We start from the raw sequence: 15682 nt of genomic DNA on the forward strand, positions 1-15682 counted from the left end.
TTTAAAGCATTGTGGTCTGAGAATATTCAGGGAATAATCTCAATCTTTTGGTATTGGTTGAGACCTGATTTGTGACCCAGTATGTGGTCTATTCTGGAGAAAGTTCCATGTGCGCTCCAGAAGAATGAGTATTCTGTTGTTTTAGGGTGGAATGTTCTGTAATTATCTATGAGGTCCATCTGGTCCAATGTATCATTCAAAGCTCTTGTTTCCTTGTTGATATTCTGCTTAGATGATCTGTCCATTGCTGAGAGTGGAGTATTGAGGTCTCCTACAATTAACGTATTGTTATCAATATGACTCTTTATTTTGGTTAACAGTTAGCTTATGTAGATGGCTGCTCCCATGTTGGGGGCATAGATATTTACAATTGTTAGATCTTCTTGTTGGATAGACCCTTTAAGAATGATACAGTGTCCTTCTGTGTCTCTAATTACAGACTTTAGTTTAAAATGTAATTTGTCTGATATAAGAATTGTTACCCCAGCTTTCTTTTGAGGTCCGCTGGCATGGAAGATGGATCTCCATCCCTTCACTTTCAGTCTGGATGTATCTTTAGGTTCAAAATGAGTCTCTTGTAGGCAGCATATGGATGGGTTCTGTCTTTTTATCCAATCTGCAACCCTGTGCCGTTTTATGGGAGCATTTAGGCCATTCACGTTGAGAGTGATTATTGAAAGATATGAATTAATTGTCATCATGTTGCCTGTGAAGACGTTGTTTTTATAGATTGTCCCTGTAAATTTCTGTTGTATATCACTCTTGGGGTCTTTCTCCTTTTATAGAACCCCCCTTAATATTTCTTGCAGGGCCGGCTTAGTGGTCACATATTCTTTCAGTTTCTGCTGGTCATGGAAGCTCTACATCTCTCCATTCTAAATGAAAGCCTTGCCGGATAAAGTATTCTTGGCTGCATGTTCTTCTCATTAAGACCCTGAATATGTCTTGCCAGTCCTTTCTGGCTTGCCAGGTCTCTGTGGATAGGTCTGATGTTATTCTGATGTTCCTCCCTCTGTACGTAAGGAATCTCTTCCCCCTAACTGACCTTAAGATGGTTTCCTTGGTTCTAAGATTTGCAAGTTTTACTATTACATGCCGGGGTGTTGGCCTGTTTTCCTTATCTTGGGAGGGATCCTCTCTGCCTCTAGGACGCGAATGTTTGTTTCATTCCCCAGATTAGGGAAGTTCTCAGCTACGATTTGCTCAAATACATCTTCTAGTCCTCTCTCTCTCTCCACTCCCTCCAGGATTCCAATTATTCTGATATTGGAATGCTTCATGGTGTCACTTATTTCTCTGATTCTATTTTCATGGATTCTGAGTTGTTTTTCCCTGGCCTCCTCTTTTCCCTTTTTATCTATTATATTGTCTTCCAGGTCGATTATTTGTTCTTCTGCCTCAGTTACCCTAGCTGTTAGATTATCTAGATTGGATTGGATCTCATTGATAGCATTTTTAAGTTCTGCCAATTCAGCTTTCATTTCTGCCCTCAGAGACTCTATGTTGCCATTAATTGATTTCTCCATTCTAGCCATTGTCTTCACAATTGCTAGCCTGAATTCCATCTCCGACATCTTGGTTATATCTGCATCCATTTGTAAATCTGCAGCATTAAGTCATAATCTCTGAGTCTTTCCTATTTTGGGGGCTCCTCCTCCTAGTCATTCTGTTGATGGGTGTTTGAGGGAATGTATCGAGTCCAAATTATTGACCAGAACCCAAGCAAGATGCACCTGTTTTCTTGGGACCTTAGGGTTGCTGGCCTCTTGTTTTCCCAGCCTGTCTTCTGGGCAAGGGGACTGCCATGCTGTTACTCAGGCAACCCTGTTTGGGCAGAGTTGCCCTGCCCCCCTGTGGCGGGGGATGGGCTCAGCGGGAATCAGTTTTGGGGGCCTTTGTTCTCTGGCGGCTTTCCCTGGCAGCTTTCCACGTCTCTTCCGTGAGTCAGAGCAGAAGAGACCATTTCCAACCCTCTGCCTCAGAGCAGAGAGACCACAGTCTGTTCTTCAGTGAGCTCTCCAGGCCACACTGTCTCTGTTTCTGTCCGTGCTGCTATAAACTGCAGCGTCCTGGGTTGTGCGCCCCTCCGCAGCGCCCCCAGTCCTGCCTCCAGGTCGGGGCACGTGTCTGCCCTTTGTGCTTCTAAAACCGCCAGCCGCCCCCAGATCGCACACGTGACCCCGCTGCTCCGTGTTTCCATCCCATGGGCTGCCCTAAAGTCCTTTCCCCACTGCTACCGGTCTGCGAGTCTGTGCCCCGTCTGCAGCGCGCGAGGCTGTCACTCACCGGCGGTGTAGGATCCCCACGTCCAGGCACCCTGCCGTTTATCCTCCGATATCTGCCCGCAGAATCACGGCTCCCCGCTTCGTACCTCGAAACCAACCGCCTGCGATATTCTGTTTGTAGAGATCCAGATCTTCTTACATCTCAGGCTGGTTTCGTGGGTGCTCAGAGTGGTCTGGTAGATATCCAGCTTAATTCTGGGGACCAGCTGAAATAGGGTCCCCTACTCCTCCGCCATCTTTCCTAGTCCTAAAATAAAGGGATTTTAAAAGTACAGTGGTATATAAGATTGGAATTCTCTCTATATTCAAAAGACAAAATTTTCTTGAATTGTTAGTCTGCTCTTGATAAGAAAATGTAAACAGCTGTTTTCTCTTTGCCTGCCCAGAAAAGCCAGTTTCCATGTTTTGCCTCTATCCGGTCTTTGACGATCCCTAATCCTATTTAGACATGTGCTAGGTTTTAACAAACTTCCCCAAGATTTAAATCGTGAACAAAGTCTCCTTGACTAATTAGGCTTGTTTGGTATGTTACATTCTGGTATAAAGTCATCATCACTCGATATTCTGGCTATTGAGTTGTTATGTGACACAGAATAACTGAGTTTCCTTGTCAATTGCATCCTAATGAACTCTCCTATCAGATCATTACCAATGTCCATTTCTGAGTTTTTGTCATTTATAATTGTCCTTATTCTCCTGCAAAATGAGTTTTATCTTCAAGGAGGTTCATAAAAAGGACTTTTGGGACAAATACAGGTATTCACTATCTTTAAGATCAAAACTAAAATGGGGTAAAAACTTCCAAAACTCACTGAAGTTGCATTTTAAACAAGAATAGTAAAATGGGACTAAGTAAATTGGGAAAAAAAATGATTATAGTTTCTTTTGTGACTTTTGTTCAAAACATTGCTGTTTCTCTAATGTTTGCTCTCCCAGATTAAGGAAACTTTCTCTTAAGATATGATTTACAGAAATGTGATAAAATATTCATTTGTAAACAAAAACATTAAAACATTTAACATTTAAAAAATTTATCTCTACCTAAACCCTCTGAAATTCAAAAGGTCTCAATAAGCTTTCTTCCATGGCAATCAATCATTTGCATAAGTTCAACAAGAATCTGTTCTCCTTGTAACAGGACACCATTGGAAATATTGGTTATTTTACTAAGGCTTTGACTGGAATGTCATATTTGAGAGACATTCATAGACTCAGAAATGACCAGACAGCTTTAAGAAACTAAGGTTGACTTTATGAAACCTAAAGCCATAAAGCTCCTTGGAAATGTTGGCCTGATACCTTGCTTACAGAGTTCCCAGCAGCCTTACCAGGTGAGTAAAGAATGTCACTTCCTGGCATGTGCAAGGACCTCAGGATATATTGGGGACCTCGTGAAGAGGAATCTGTCCCCATTTACAGGTATTGCAGGCATGTCTGATGGCAAGTACTTTGCTTGGCTTCTGGCCTGGAGAGGCAACTAAAAGTTCAATGTAGAGATTCCTTATAAAAGTTCCAGCAAAGCAGATTCTAAAAGATCTATATGATCAATCATTCTTGCTGAGCTTATGTAAATTATTTTGTATATGTAATTATGTAATTATTTACACCGTTTGTTAAAACTGGACTTGTTTTTCAAACAAATTAGTCTTATTTGGCTGTCTTTGGAAATGAGGGTTATTACAGAGAGAAATTATGTTTCAATTACACACCTTTGTGGATGCTAAACTTTAGTTCTGATTGTCTTTGAATGTTGTTTGCCTAAGCTAGACCACTTGAGGTAAACTTCAGAGAAATTGCCATAATAGCTCATGTATAGGCAATCTTGCTTGTTATTCTGTGGGGATAACAGGACCCCATGGGCATATGATTACTTGAACAACTGGGAAATGGGATAGATTCCCCAACAATTGTATAACTCAGCTATCACCTTGACCAATTCTATGGCTGGGATGACAAAATTGCTCTTTAAAAGCCAGAGCATGGGGCACCTGAGTGGCTCAGTGGGTTAAGCGTCTGATCCCAGGGTCCTGGGATCTAGCCCCATATCCGGCTCCCTGCTCAGTGGGGAGCCTGCTTTTCCCTTTCCCTCTGCCCCTCCCCCCACTTGTGCTCTCTCGTTCTCTCTTTCAAATAAAATAAAATCTTTAAAAAATAAATAAATAAAATAAAAGCCAGAGTGTACTCCATGGAGATAATGGATGGCCACACCTTTTTTTTTTTTTAAAGATTTTATTTATTTATTTGACGGAAAGAGACACAGTGAGAGAGGGAACACAAGCAGGGGGAGTGGAAGAGGGAGAAGCAAGCTTCCTGCAGAGCAGGGAGCCCCATGTGGGGCTCGATCCCAGGACCTTGGGATCGTGACCTGAGCTGAAGGCAGACACTTAACGAATGGGCCACCCAGGGACCCCCACACTTTCTTTATGATTAGATTGGATGATGCACTTGGGGATGCCCTTATCTCCTGAGACAAATCTCTCATTTGCCAGTGATTCCTTGTAATTAGGATATTGTTAAGGCTGGACCTCAAACAAAAAGGGCTTCTTGATGGTTTCATCCCTCATAGTCATTTATCCTAGAAGACACCTCTACTGACATACAGTTGCAAACAAAGTCTTTAACCCAAGCATACAAGAGCTCTCCTGGTAAAAAGAGCCTCAGAGCTCACTATGGGACTTCCAGGACTTACGATAGGACTGCAATATAAAGTAAGCAAAACAGTATGCTTGCTCAGCAGGACTCTAAATGATACCCAGGCACTGGATGCACTCAGCCAAGAATTAAATGAAGTCAGAGAAGGACTTCTTGAGAACCATGCCACTACTGACTGACTACTGTTGCTACACCATTAGGGGTGTGAAAAATCCCCTCACATGTGTCGTTTTAACATTACAGTTAACTCCTGCAAGGTGTCCCAATTAATAGGGGACATCTGTGATCAATTAAATAAGATCATGATATCCACTGATCTATTTGACAAAATTGGTACTTGGGGATCTTATCTAAGGGATGTGATCATAATTTTGGGCCTAATACTTGTTTCATGTTCATCCTATTGCATGTGCTGATACATGTACTGTTCGCTGCCCATCATGACCCCGCCGGAGCCATACCACAAGTCCCTGGACTGACCCCTGGAGAGATTCTAACTGCCACACAGTCCGCCGCCCCATTTCAGCAGGAAGCACCCGGAGCGGTCATCGTCCCATTACCTAACGGCAGTTAGGGTTACTATTCCAGGGGGAGGAATGAGTACGGGGCAGGCGGGGCTAGGTTGGGAGAGATAGATAGGGGCAATGTTATCAGGTTCACAGAAATCCCAAAAATGTGGAGGTGTGGGGAAACCAGAGATAAGGGGACTTACTGGACCACCCTGCCCTAGGTGAGTGGGGTGGGTGTCTTTATGATAATTACTGTGACCAACAAAGAATAACTAGACCCTAAAAAGGAAGTAAGCCATTGAAAGTGTTATCAATAGAGACGTTAAAAGGATTTAAATTCCCTGGTTAGCTTTCTATAAAAGACCAACCCTGAAGGCCCTCGTTGGCAACCCTGTCGGGACCCCTCTCACTCCTGAGAGCTTTTTCTGTATCTTCACTTAATAAACTTCTATTGCCTTACTCACTAGAAAAAAAAAATTCTTCGCAAAAACTTCTGTCTGGAAGCTTTTTAGGAATGTAAGGTTTAAAAGCCTCTATTATTTGCTTTCCCTAAGCTAGAAAATCAGGCCCAAGAAACTCTCTCCACCAGATTTCTCCTGTAGTACCTATCAATTTGAGTGAATTTTGAGGTCCTGAAAATTTCTTAATTGCTGGCCTACCAGAAGTGATCTTCCTAATAAGCACTGGCCCCATAAATACACCAAACCTTTGGCCCTTAAAATGGTTTGCTATATCTGGTTAAGTGAATATCCTCCCTTTTTAAAGATTTATTTATTTATTTTTAGAGAGAGAGAGTGCGCGTGTGCATGGGCAGTGGGGCAGGGCAGAGGGAGAACCAACAGTCCCAAGCAGACTCCCTGCTGAGCACAGAGCCTGATGCTGGGCTCAATCCCATGACCCTGAGATCATGATCTGAGCTGAAATCAAGAGTCCGATGCTTCATCAACTGAGCCACCCAGGCACCCCAGATGAATATTCTTCTTAAATAGACACTTCACATAAGGCCTTGGATATACAACCAGTGTGTACAATTATATCCTGGTAAAAGGAAGTCAGATCTTTACTGAATCTAATAAGAGTTTCTGAATTCTGGGGGAGCCAGTGAAAATTAGATATTTAAACATTTTTGGTTTATGAGACAGAATCTAAATTGTTATGGGTTACACACTGGTTATAATTGAAGAAGGAGGATAAAAAGCTTCCTCATATATCTAGAAAATAGAACATTAAAACATCAATAATATTCTTTTTTTTAAAGATTTATTTATTTATTTGAGAGAGAGAGAATGAGAGAGAGAGAGTACATGAGAGGGGGGAGGGTTAGAGGGAGAAGCAGGCTCCTCGCCAAGCAGGGACCCCGATGCGGGACTCGATCCAGGGACTCCAGGATCATGACCTGAGCCGAAGGCAGTCGCTCAACCAACTGAGCCACCCAGGCGCCCAAAACATCAATAATATTCTAAGCAAATCACCACAATAAATTTCTATCAGTTTCATTTAGTCCTATAAAGTTAAATCTCGTTCTGGGACATTTTGGGTTAGGAGTCTCATGAAACCACCTGCTTCTTGACCTAATGGAGTCTTGGAAATCCTAACTCAGTCCACTGGTGTAGTCTGAGTTGTCTAAGTAATGTTAGCTCAGCTCTGAAGTGTTAATATTTTGAAGAGCCTGTCTCAATCCTTTTTCCAGGAGGCTCTGCTCTGAGACTGTCCTTTGTTGAGGACTCAAACTGATGTTTATATCTTAGAATAGAACCTTCAAGCAAGCATCACAATAAAACAAAAACTATCTGTAGAAGACACAGACTTCAGATGACTGTGGTTGGTTTATTATTGAGAACTTTCAAATGTGACAGGTCTGATGAAGTTTCATATTAAAAATAGGCAACTGACTGGAAAATTTGGTTGTTCCTATGGCATGCAAAACAAAGGTAATACAGCCATTGCAAAAAATTAGACAAAATGTCTCTAAGGATAGTGACAAAGCCTATTTTTAAAGACAGCAATAAAAGTTATGTCTGAGGGCACCTGGGTGGCTCAGTCATTAAGTGTCTGCCTTGGGCTCAGGTAATGATCCCAGGGTCCTGGGATGGATCCCTGCCTGGGGCTCCCTGCTCAGTGGGGAGTCTGCTTCTCCCTCTCCCTCTGGCTCTCCTTCAGCCTCTGCCTCTTCCCCCTGCTCATGCTCTCTCTCTCTCAAATAATAAAATCTTTAAAAAAAAGTTACATCTGATATGTAAAAATAAATGAACATAATTTTTATATGGATAAAGTCTTTAATATAGCATAATAATACTGAAATACAATATATAATTACTATATATTATATATACATATATACAAAATGTGCCGAGACTGTAACAACTTTTTTTTTTAAAAGATTTATTTATATACAGGGCACCTGGGTGGCTCACTCGGTTAAATGTCTGCCTTCGGCTCAGGTCATGATCCCAGGGTCCTGGGTTCCAGCCCCGCATCGGGCCCCCTGCTGGGGGCGGGGAGGCTGCTTCTCCCTCTGCCTGCCTGTCTGCCTACTTGTGATCTCTCTCTCTCTCTGTGTCAAATAAATAAATAAAATCTTAAAAAGAAAAATTTCACTATTACCAGTTTTCTACAACTTACAGTGTTTTCTTTTCTTTATGTATTTTTAAGTAATCTCTACACCCAACGTGGGGCTCAAATTTACAACCCCATAATTAAGAGTTACATGCTCTACCGACTGAGAGAGCCAGGCATCCCCACAACTTAAAGTGTTTTAAAGATTTATTTATTTATTTTAGAGACAGAGACAGAGAGCACACGCTCGAGTGGGGGGAGGGGCAGAGGGAGAAGGAGAGGCTCTCAAGCAGACCCCCTGCTGAGCGCAGAGCCTGCCATGGGGCTCCATCTCACAACCTTGCCATCATGCCTGAGCCGAAATCAGGAGTTGGTCGCTTAACTAACTGAGACACCCAGGCGCCCCCACTTACAATGTTTTAAAACAGCTCAAAGACAATAAATGATGGAAAACATCTAGACCATCTTTTTTGCCAATTTCAAAGTCTTTTCCTGACAAAGGCAAGAGAAAAATATAATACAGAGTTACACAAAGCAAACAAAAACCTTAGCCGTATGTATAATAGGATTCTAATTTTATAAGCATATCTTTGCAGGTATCAAATAGCTTAAGACTTTTCTGAAGAATCTTGTTCAGAAGAGGATCCTTTACTAACTATAAGCTTTTATTATTAACAAAAGCACATCCTTTTTAATACCTACACTGGGCTATGCTTCATTAGCTTGGTTTGAATTACTCTATTTGAAAATAATTTTAAAAATTAAATTTTAGTAGATCCTGATAGCTTTTTATTAATTTATCTTCCTATCTTTAATTCCCCTGAATTAGATTTTTAAAATATTATTATTATTTGATATTTCCTTCATATATTTGTGAAAAGAGAATGATGAAACTGGATGATCACAGGAAATATTTTTATCCAAATTCTAAGTAACTTTGCAAAAAGCCAACAGAGGTATTCCTCCTGATGCTTGGATTAAAGGTTTCAAAGACGCCTCTGGTGATTCTCTGGCTTTACTCTTGGCTTTTCAGTCAGATGCTATTGCTGCCGACCTGTCATAAAAAGGGAAGTAAATTGTTAAAGATCTAAAAATCCTAAGTATTGGGGTGTGTGGGTGGCTTAGTTAAGCGTCCAACTCTTGGTTTCAGGTCAGGTCTTGATCCTGGGGTTATGAGTTCAAGCCCTGCATTGGGCTCCATGCTGGGTGTGGAGTCTACTTAAAGAAAAAAAAATCCTAAGTATTTATTGAGAATTTGTCTCTTTTTATTTCATTTATTTATTATATTTTATTTTTAAGATTTTATTTACTTATTATTTTTTTAAAAGATTTTATTTATTTATTTGACAGAGAGAGACACAGCGAGAGAGGGAACACAAGCAGGGGGAGTGGGAGAGGGAGAAGCAGGCTTCCCGCCGAGCAGGGAGCCCGATGCGGGGCTCGATCCCAGGACCCTGGGATCACAACCTGAGCGGAAGGCAAGCGCTTAACGACTGAACCACCCAGGCGCCTCGAGACTTTGTCTCTTTTTAATCAAGAATAGAAAACACAGCACTTTGGAGAGAAGAGAAAGCTATTTAGCAGCAGGAAACTTCCAATAATTCAAACCTAGATGTTTGTATTCACAGAATCTTTGTACACTGTTCCCCGCAAATGGACATTTTCTATTGCATAGGAAAATCCTAGCTTAAACCCATTAATCAAACATTTTTAAGACCTTTTAAAAAAATCTATTTTCAAAATGAAAGGGGGAGGGATATATTTTAACAAACAAAAACACTATTACTATTTATTTAGCAATTCTATAGTGTAAGTGTAAATAGTTTCTTGGGATCTGTTGCTAAACGCGTTTTCAGTAAAGACTAAAACAAATTGAGGAAAACTGAGAAACCTGACAAGAGGAAAGACTTCCCAGGAAAAAAATAAAAAGAATGCAGTTTAAACTTGCCCTAAGGGGCGCCTGGGTGGCTCAGTTGGTTGAGCATCTGCCTTGGGCTCAGGTCATGATCCCTGAGCCCTAGGATCAAGCCCCCAGGATCGAGCCCCGCATTGGGCTTCATGCTCAGTGGGGAGTCTGCTTTTCCCTCTCCCTCTGACCCTCTCCCTTCTCATGCTCTCTTTCTCTCATTCTCTCTCAAATAAATAAATAAAATCTTAAAAATAAAATAAACTTGCCCTAAGCTTTAGGGGATTTATTATCATAGGGTAAACAGTTATATTTGTTCTCAATTAGTTTAATTAATTATATTTTTTTCAGATTGATGATTACCCACAGTTTTTGAGTCCACCAGAGAGAGAAACCAACCAACATATTCGTATCACCCATTCTTCAACTGTTTTGAAAAAAGAGTGTGAACAATCGAAAGGTGTCAAATTCTCATTTCCATTTCATCATGCCACTTCTGACAATAAAAAAGGTATGTAATATATTTCTTAAAGTGACACAAGATGCATTGCTTGATAAGACAAAAAAGAATGTTCTTTTTTCCTCCCCAGCTTTACTCAGGTATGATTGACAAATAAAAATTATATGTAAGGTGTTTAACGTGATGTTTTGATCTATGTATACACTGTGAAATAATGACCACAATGATAACCACATAGTTATCATTGTGTGTGAGTGGTAAGAACACTTAAGATCTATTTTCTTCGCAAGTTTCAAGTACATGCTACATTTTTGTTAACTATAGTCAGCATGCTGTACATTTTGGTCTCCAGAACTTATTTATCTTATAATGAACATCTACCTTTTGACCAACATTTACCTTTTCCCCCCAACCCCCAGCCCCTGGTAATGACCATTTTACTATCTGTTACTATGAGTTTGCCTTTTTTGGATTCAACATGAGTGAGATTACGTGGTGTTTATCCTTTTGTGTCTGATTTATTTCACTTAGCATGACATCCTCCAGGTTCATCCATGTTTTCCCAAATGCAGGATTTTCTGCTTTTTAGATTTTATTTTACTTGTTCATATTTTAAAGCAATCCCTACACCCAACGTGGGGCTTGAACTCATGACCCTGAGATCAAGAGTCAGATGCTCTACTGACTGAACCAGCCAGGTATCCCAGGATTTTCCTTTTTTTTAAGATTTATTATTTTTTTATTTGAAAGAGAGAGAGAGAGAATGTGAGCAGGGGGGGAGGGTAGGGGCAGAGGGAGAGAGAGAGAGAGAGAATCCTCAGACTCCTCACTGAGCCCAGAGCCAGACTTGGAGCTCCAGACCAGGACCCTGAGATCATGACCTGAGCCTAAATCAAAAGCTGGATGCTCACCCGAGTGAGCCACCCATGTGTCCCAGATTTTCCTTTTTTTAAAGGCTAAATAATATTAGATTGTGTGTATATGCATGTGTGCACACACATATGCCCCCCCTCCCCCAACACACACACATTTTATTTATCCATTCACATATTGCTGGACAGGTAGGTTACTGTAAATAATGCTGCTATGAATAAGGGAGGGCAAGTATCTGAGACAGTGATTTTATTTCCTTCAGATATATGCCCAGAAATAGGAATGTTGGATCATACGGTAGTCCTATTTTAGTTTTTTAAGGAACCTCCATACTGTTTTCCACAGTGGCTACACTAATTTGCATGCCCACCAACAGTGCATAAGGGTTCCCTTTTCTCCACATCCTCACCAATACTTTCTATCTTTTGGCTGTTTGAGGATAGCCATCCTAACAGTTGTGAGGTGGTATCTCATCATGGTTTTGATCTGCAGTTCTATGATGATTAATGAGCTGATCCATCCATTCTCGGCAGCATAGTGCCTGGGCATAGTTTGCCACACGTGAGGCTATGTGGAAAAAAAGGAAAGATAAAAGAATGGAAAGGAAGAAAGGGAGGGAAAACGGAGGGGAAAGAAATGAAGAGAGAGAAAGAAGTGTGTTCACTAAATATTGGTTTTAAAAAAAGAATAAGTTAGGGGTGCCTGGTTGGCTCAGTTGGTTAAGCACCTGCCTTCCGCTCAGGTCATGATCCCAGGATCAGGCTCCTTGCTCGGAGAAGCCTGCTTCTCCCTCTCCCACTCCCCCTGCTTGTGTTCCTGCTCTCGCTGTGTCTCTGTCAAATAAATAAATAAAATCTTAAAAATAAATAAATAAAAAAAGAATAAGTTAGAATCTGGATTCCATTTGGTCAGGTTTTTTTTTTTAAGATTTTATTTATTTATTTATTTTTAAAGATTTTTATTTATTTATTGAGAGAGAATGATAGAGAGAGAGCATGAGAGGGAGGAGGGTCAGAGGAAGAAGCAGACTCCCTGCTGAGCAGGGAGCCCGATGCGGGACTCGATCCTGAGACTCCAGGATCATGACCTGAGCCGAAGGTAGACGCCTAATGATTGAGCCACCCAGGCGCCCCAGGTTTTTTTTTAAGATTTTTTTTTTAAATTTATTTGTCAGAGAGAGCGAGAGATTGAGCACAAGCAGGGGGAGCATCAGGCAGAGGGACAAGTAGACTCCCCACTGAGCAGGGAGCCCGATGTGGGACTCAATCCCAGGACTCTGGGATCATGACCTGAGCCAAAAGCAAACACTGAACCGACTGAGCCACCCAGGTGCCCCTGGTCAGTTCTTGTTTAATTTTAATAACCTTATTAACGACCACATATTTTAATGAAAAACCTGATCAAGAAGTACAGGGGATAACCAGAAAGACTGTGAACCCGGCTTTAGGAAAACTCCCAATAGTCATCTCTGTGAATCTTGGGCTCCCACAGCAAGGGAAGCCACAAGGTCCTACCCTGATAATTATGGTTTATTACGATTATTAACAGCATTCATTCTTCATTCAAAAATATTTGTTGGGAATCTGTTCACCCAAGAATTATGATTCACACCTAGATAAAAAGATGAAAAGCCATCTTTAATTTTGTTTTTAGGGAGTTCAGCATCTGATGCAGATGATTTTCCCATTGTGCATAAGGAGATCCAGAAAATCCACAGTGGGGTGGGGAGAAAGGGGAGGATGAAGAGTCAGGGCTCCTGGTACTTACCCAGCTCAACCAGAGCTTCCTTGCTTTTATGTTTTACATTTTGGACTTTACACGTTTCTGGTGAATAAGTTTTAAAAACCCAAGGACAAATAGATAAAAATAGAATATGTAGTTCAGAGGCACCTGGGTGGCTCAGTCGTTAAGCATCTGCCTTCAGCTCAGGTCATGATCCCAGGGTCCTGGGATGGAGCCCCACATTGGGCTCCCTGCTCCATGGGAAGCCTGCTTCTCCCTCTGCCTGCCACTCCCCCTGCTTGTGTTCCCTCTTTCATGTTCTCTCTCTCTGTCAAATAAATGAAATAGTAAAATCTTTTAAAAAAATAAAAGAATATGTAGTTCAGCATTACACTGTTTATTTCAAGGCCTTCTTTTATATATGTATATGAAATGTGTATGTATCTAAAGGAGCCCTTTAAGGTATCAATCCGTATAATTGGGAGGTGGTAAAAAGCAGAGAAAAAGAGCATGGGCTTTGGACTAGCTAAGCTGACATTTGAATCCTGGCTCCCACCTTTCCCAGCTTTGTGACTGTCTACAAGTCACAACCTTTGTGAGCCTCAGTTTCCTTGTCTCTATTGCTACCTTCACAGGATTATTGTGTTACATGAAATAATGTGGGCAAGACGGGGCACATAGCAGGATAGTAGTCAGCTGTTAAGATCTCATCCTTAGCATAGAAGAAGGGCAGAAGGAAGTCCTAACAGGGCTCCTGGATAGGCCCTTGCACTTCTGGCCTCTAGCCAGCCCACACCAGTCAATTCACGCCACACTAGACTTCCCTCCAAGTCAGACTCAGAGCTCTTGGAGTACTGAATAACTACAAAGTGTGAGAAAACTATCCTGTGTTTGTACACTCTCAGAGACAAGCACCTTTCCACACTGACGCTCTATGGCATGGCAACTGTTTGTAGAAGTTGTAATTAGACTTATTAAATCCCTGGTTGCTCACCAGGTCTCTTGTCACCCTAATTAGGGTACCTAACTGGCTTTGGTTGCCTTAAATGCATATTTATCCTTGTCCACAAGCATAATTATTCTTGGCTTTTTTTTTTTCCTCCCAACATGTATAAGAAGATTAAAAACACACGTTAAAGAAGCTAATTACAGGCAGAAGTTTTATGAAATTTAAATCCTAGAAACTTTGCAAATGATGTTAAAAGCAGTGAAGACTTAAAAGAACTTATCTTGTGTTCACACACATGGCTATTCATAGAATTGTACCTCTCTCCCCCGCTCCCCCTTCTTCACTTTCATCTCTGAAGGTTCCATCCGACACTTTTGTGCAGGGAGTTTTGAAAACCCAAAACTGCCAGTCATACACAGCACACATTAGAGAATAAAAAACATTTCTAGAATGCCAACAGTCCTATGCTCTGGCTCCTGTTCTCCACCAAGCTGCTAGTTCCCTGAGTCAGGTGTTGCCGTACACCCGGGACCATGTGGGTTCACCTCCTAGACAGTCTGTAATATGCAGACCTGAAGCAAGAGGGAGGCTCAAACCTGTCTGACCATCTACTTGACAACAGTCATTACTAGAGGCTTTAATGTTAATACTGATGATATCATGCCTACAGAAGTAGCACACATGAACTGCTCAGCATTTAAATAAAGATAATTATTAGAACTTACTCCAAACCTCTTGGGTGAAAGCCTAGGGAATATTTATGTCATGTGGCAAAGAAGCTCACACTCAAACCAACTGGATTGTCTTAACAAAGGAAGCTCAAAAGTGCAAATCATTTGCAGTAAAAATACTTAGTTTCATCATCACGTTTTCAACAGGCTTCCTAATTAAGCCCTACTTTTCTGGAGATATATAGAAAAGAGGCTTTTCTCTAGAGTATACATGTATCCTTATATATGGGTCAGAGGTACCACTTTAAATTGTACTTTTTATGTTTAGATGAAAGGGGATGGTTATTAAACTCTAAATGAACAATGCTGACAGGAGAAGAGCAACCATAGTGAACTGTATTATCCACTAAAGCTCTAGAATGAATTGAGTTATTAGCCCCTTACTTTCAAGTACATTCTTGAACAGCACTATCCAGTAGAACTTTCTGCAATGATGGAGCTGTTTTGTCTGTGGTCTAATTATGTCTAATACAGTAACCAACAGCCACCTGTGACCACTGAGCACTTGAGATGTGACTAGTGCTACTACCTGAATTTTATTTTAATGTTAATTTTAATAGCCATGGGTGCCTAGTAGCTATAGAATCAGTCACTGCAGCTCTAGATGCATGGGAAAGACTTTAATGACTTTAGTGGTATCTTCTGAAACACTGGCATAACATGAAGTAGACTAATCCTCAAACCAGAATGAAACCTCATTATTTGATGACACATAAACTGAACCAGGCTTTATATAAATATAAGATTTTATTTTATTTTATCTAAAACCTATATATTTTCTAAAATCATTGAGGTGGGAGAAAACTAAAACAAGGGACTGATGAGTCTCTCAGGTTTAGTGGATAATTTTTACTTAGGCTTGGCAGTCTTCCCCATAGGAATAGGGTTTTGACAAATATAATCGGACCTCTTGCAGTTAAGAAAGCACTGCATTTTTTTGGTAGTGTCCTTTCTAAAAATGTTCCTCAGCTGACCAGCACTACTGAACATATCATCAGGCATCCACTGCGCTAAATGATGGAAGGACTTCATATCTAAG

General features: G+C 41.0%; 1 protein-coding gene across 1 annotated transcript in view; it reads left to right on the forward strand.

Annotated features, from left to right (window-relative positions):
• CUNH12orf56 (chromosome unknown C12orf56 homolog) overlaps positions 1-15682 on the forward strand; it is a 97200-nt gene that overhangs the window by 26797 nt on the left and 54721 nt on the right. The window contains exon 2 of the mRNA XM_035002886.1: positions 10260-10419. Coding sequence (XP_034858777.1) covers positions 10260-10419 — 160 coding nt within the window. The remainder of the gene's footprint in view (positions 1-10259; positions 10420-15682) is intronic.

The sequence above is a fragment of the Mirounga leonina genome, unplaced genomic scaffold (genome assembly GCF_011800145.1).
Source record: "Mirounga leonina isolate KUSES-001 unplaced genomic scaffold, KU_Mleo_1.0 Mir_126, whole genome shotgun sequence".
In the NCBI taxonomy this organism is placed as follows: domain Eukaryota; kingdom Metazoa; phylum Chordata; class Mammalia; order Carnivora; family Phocidae; genus Mirounga; species Mirounga leonina.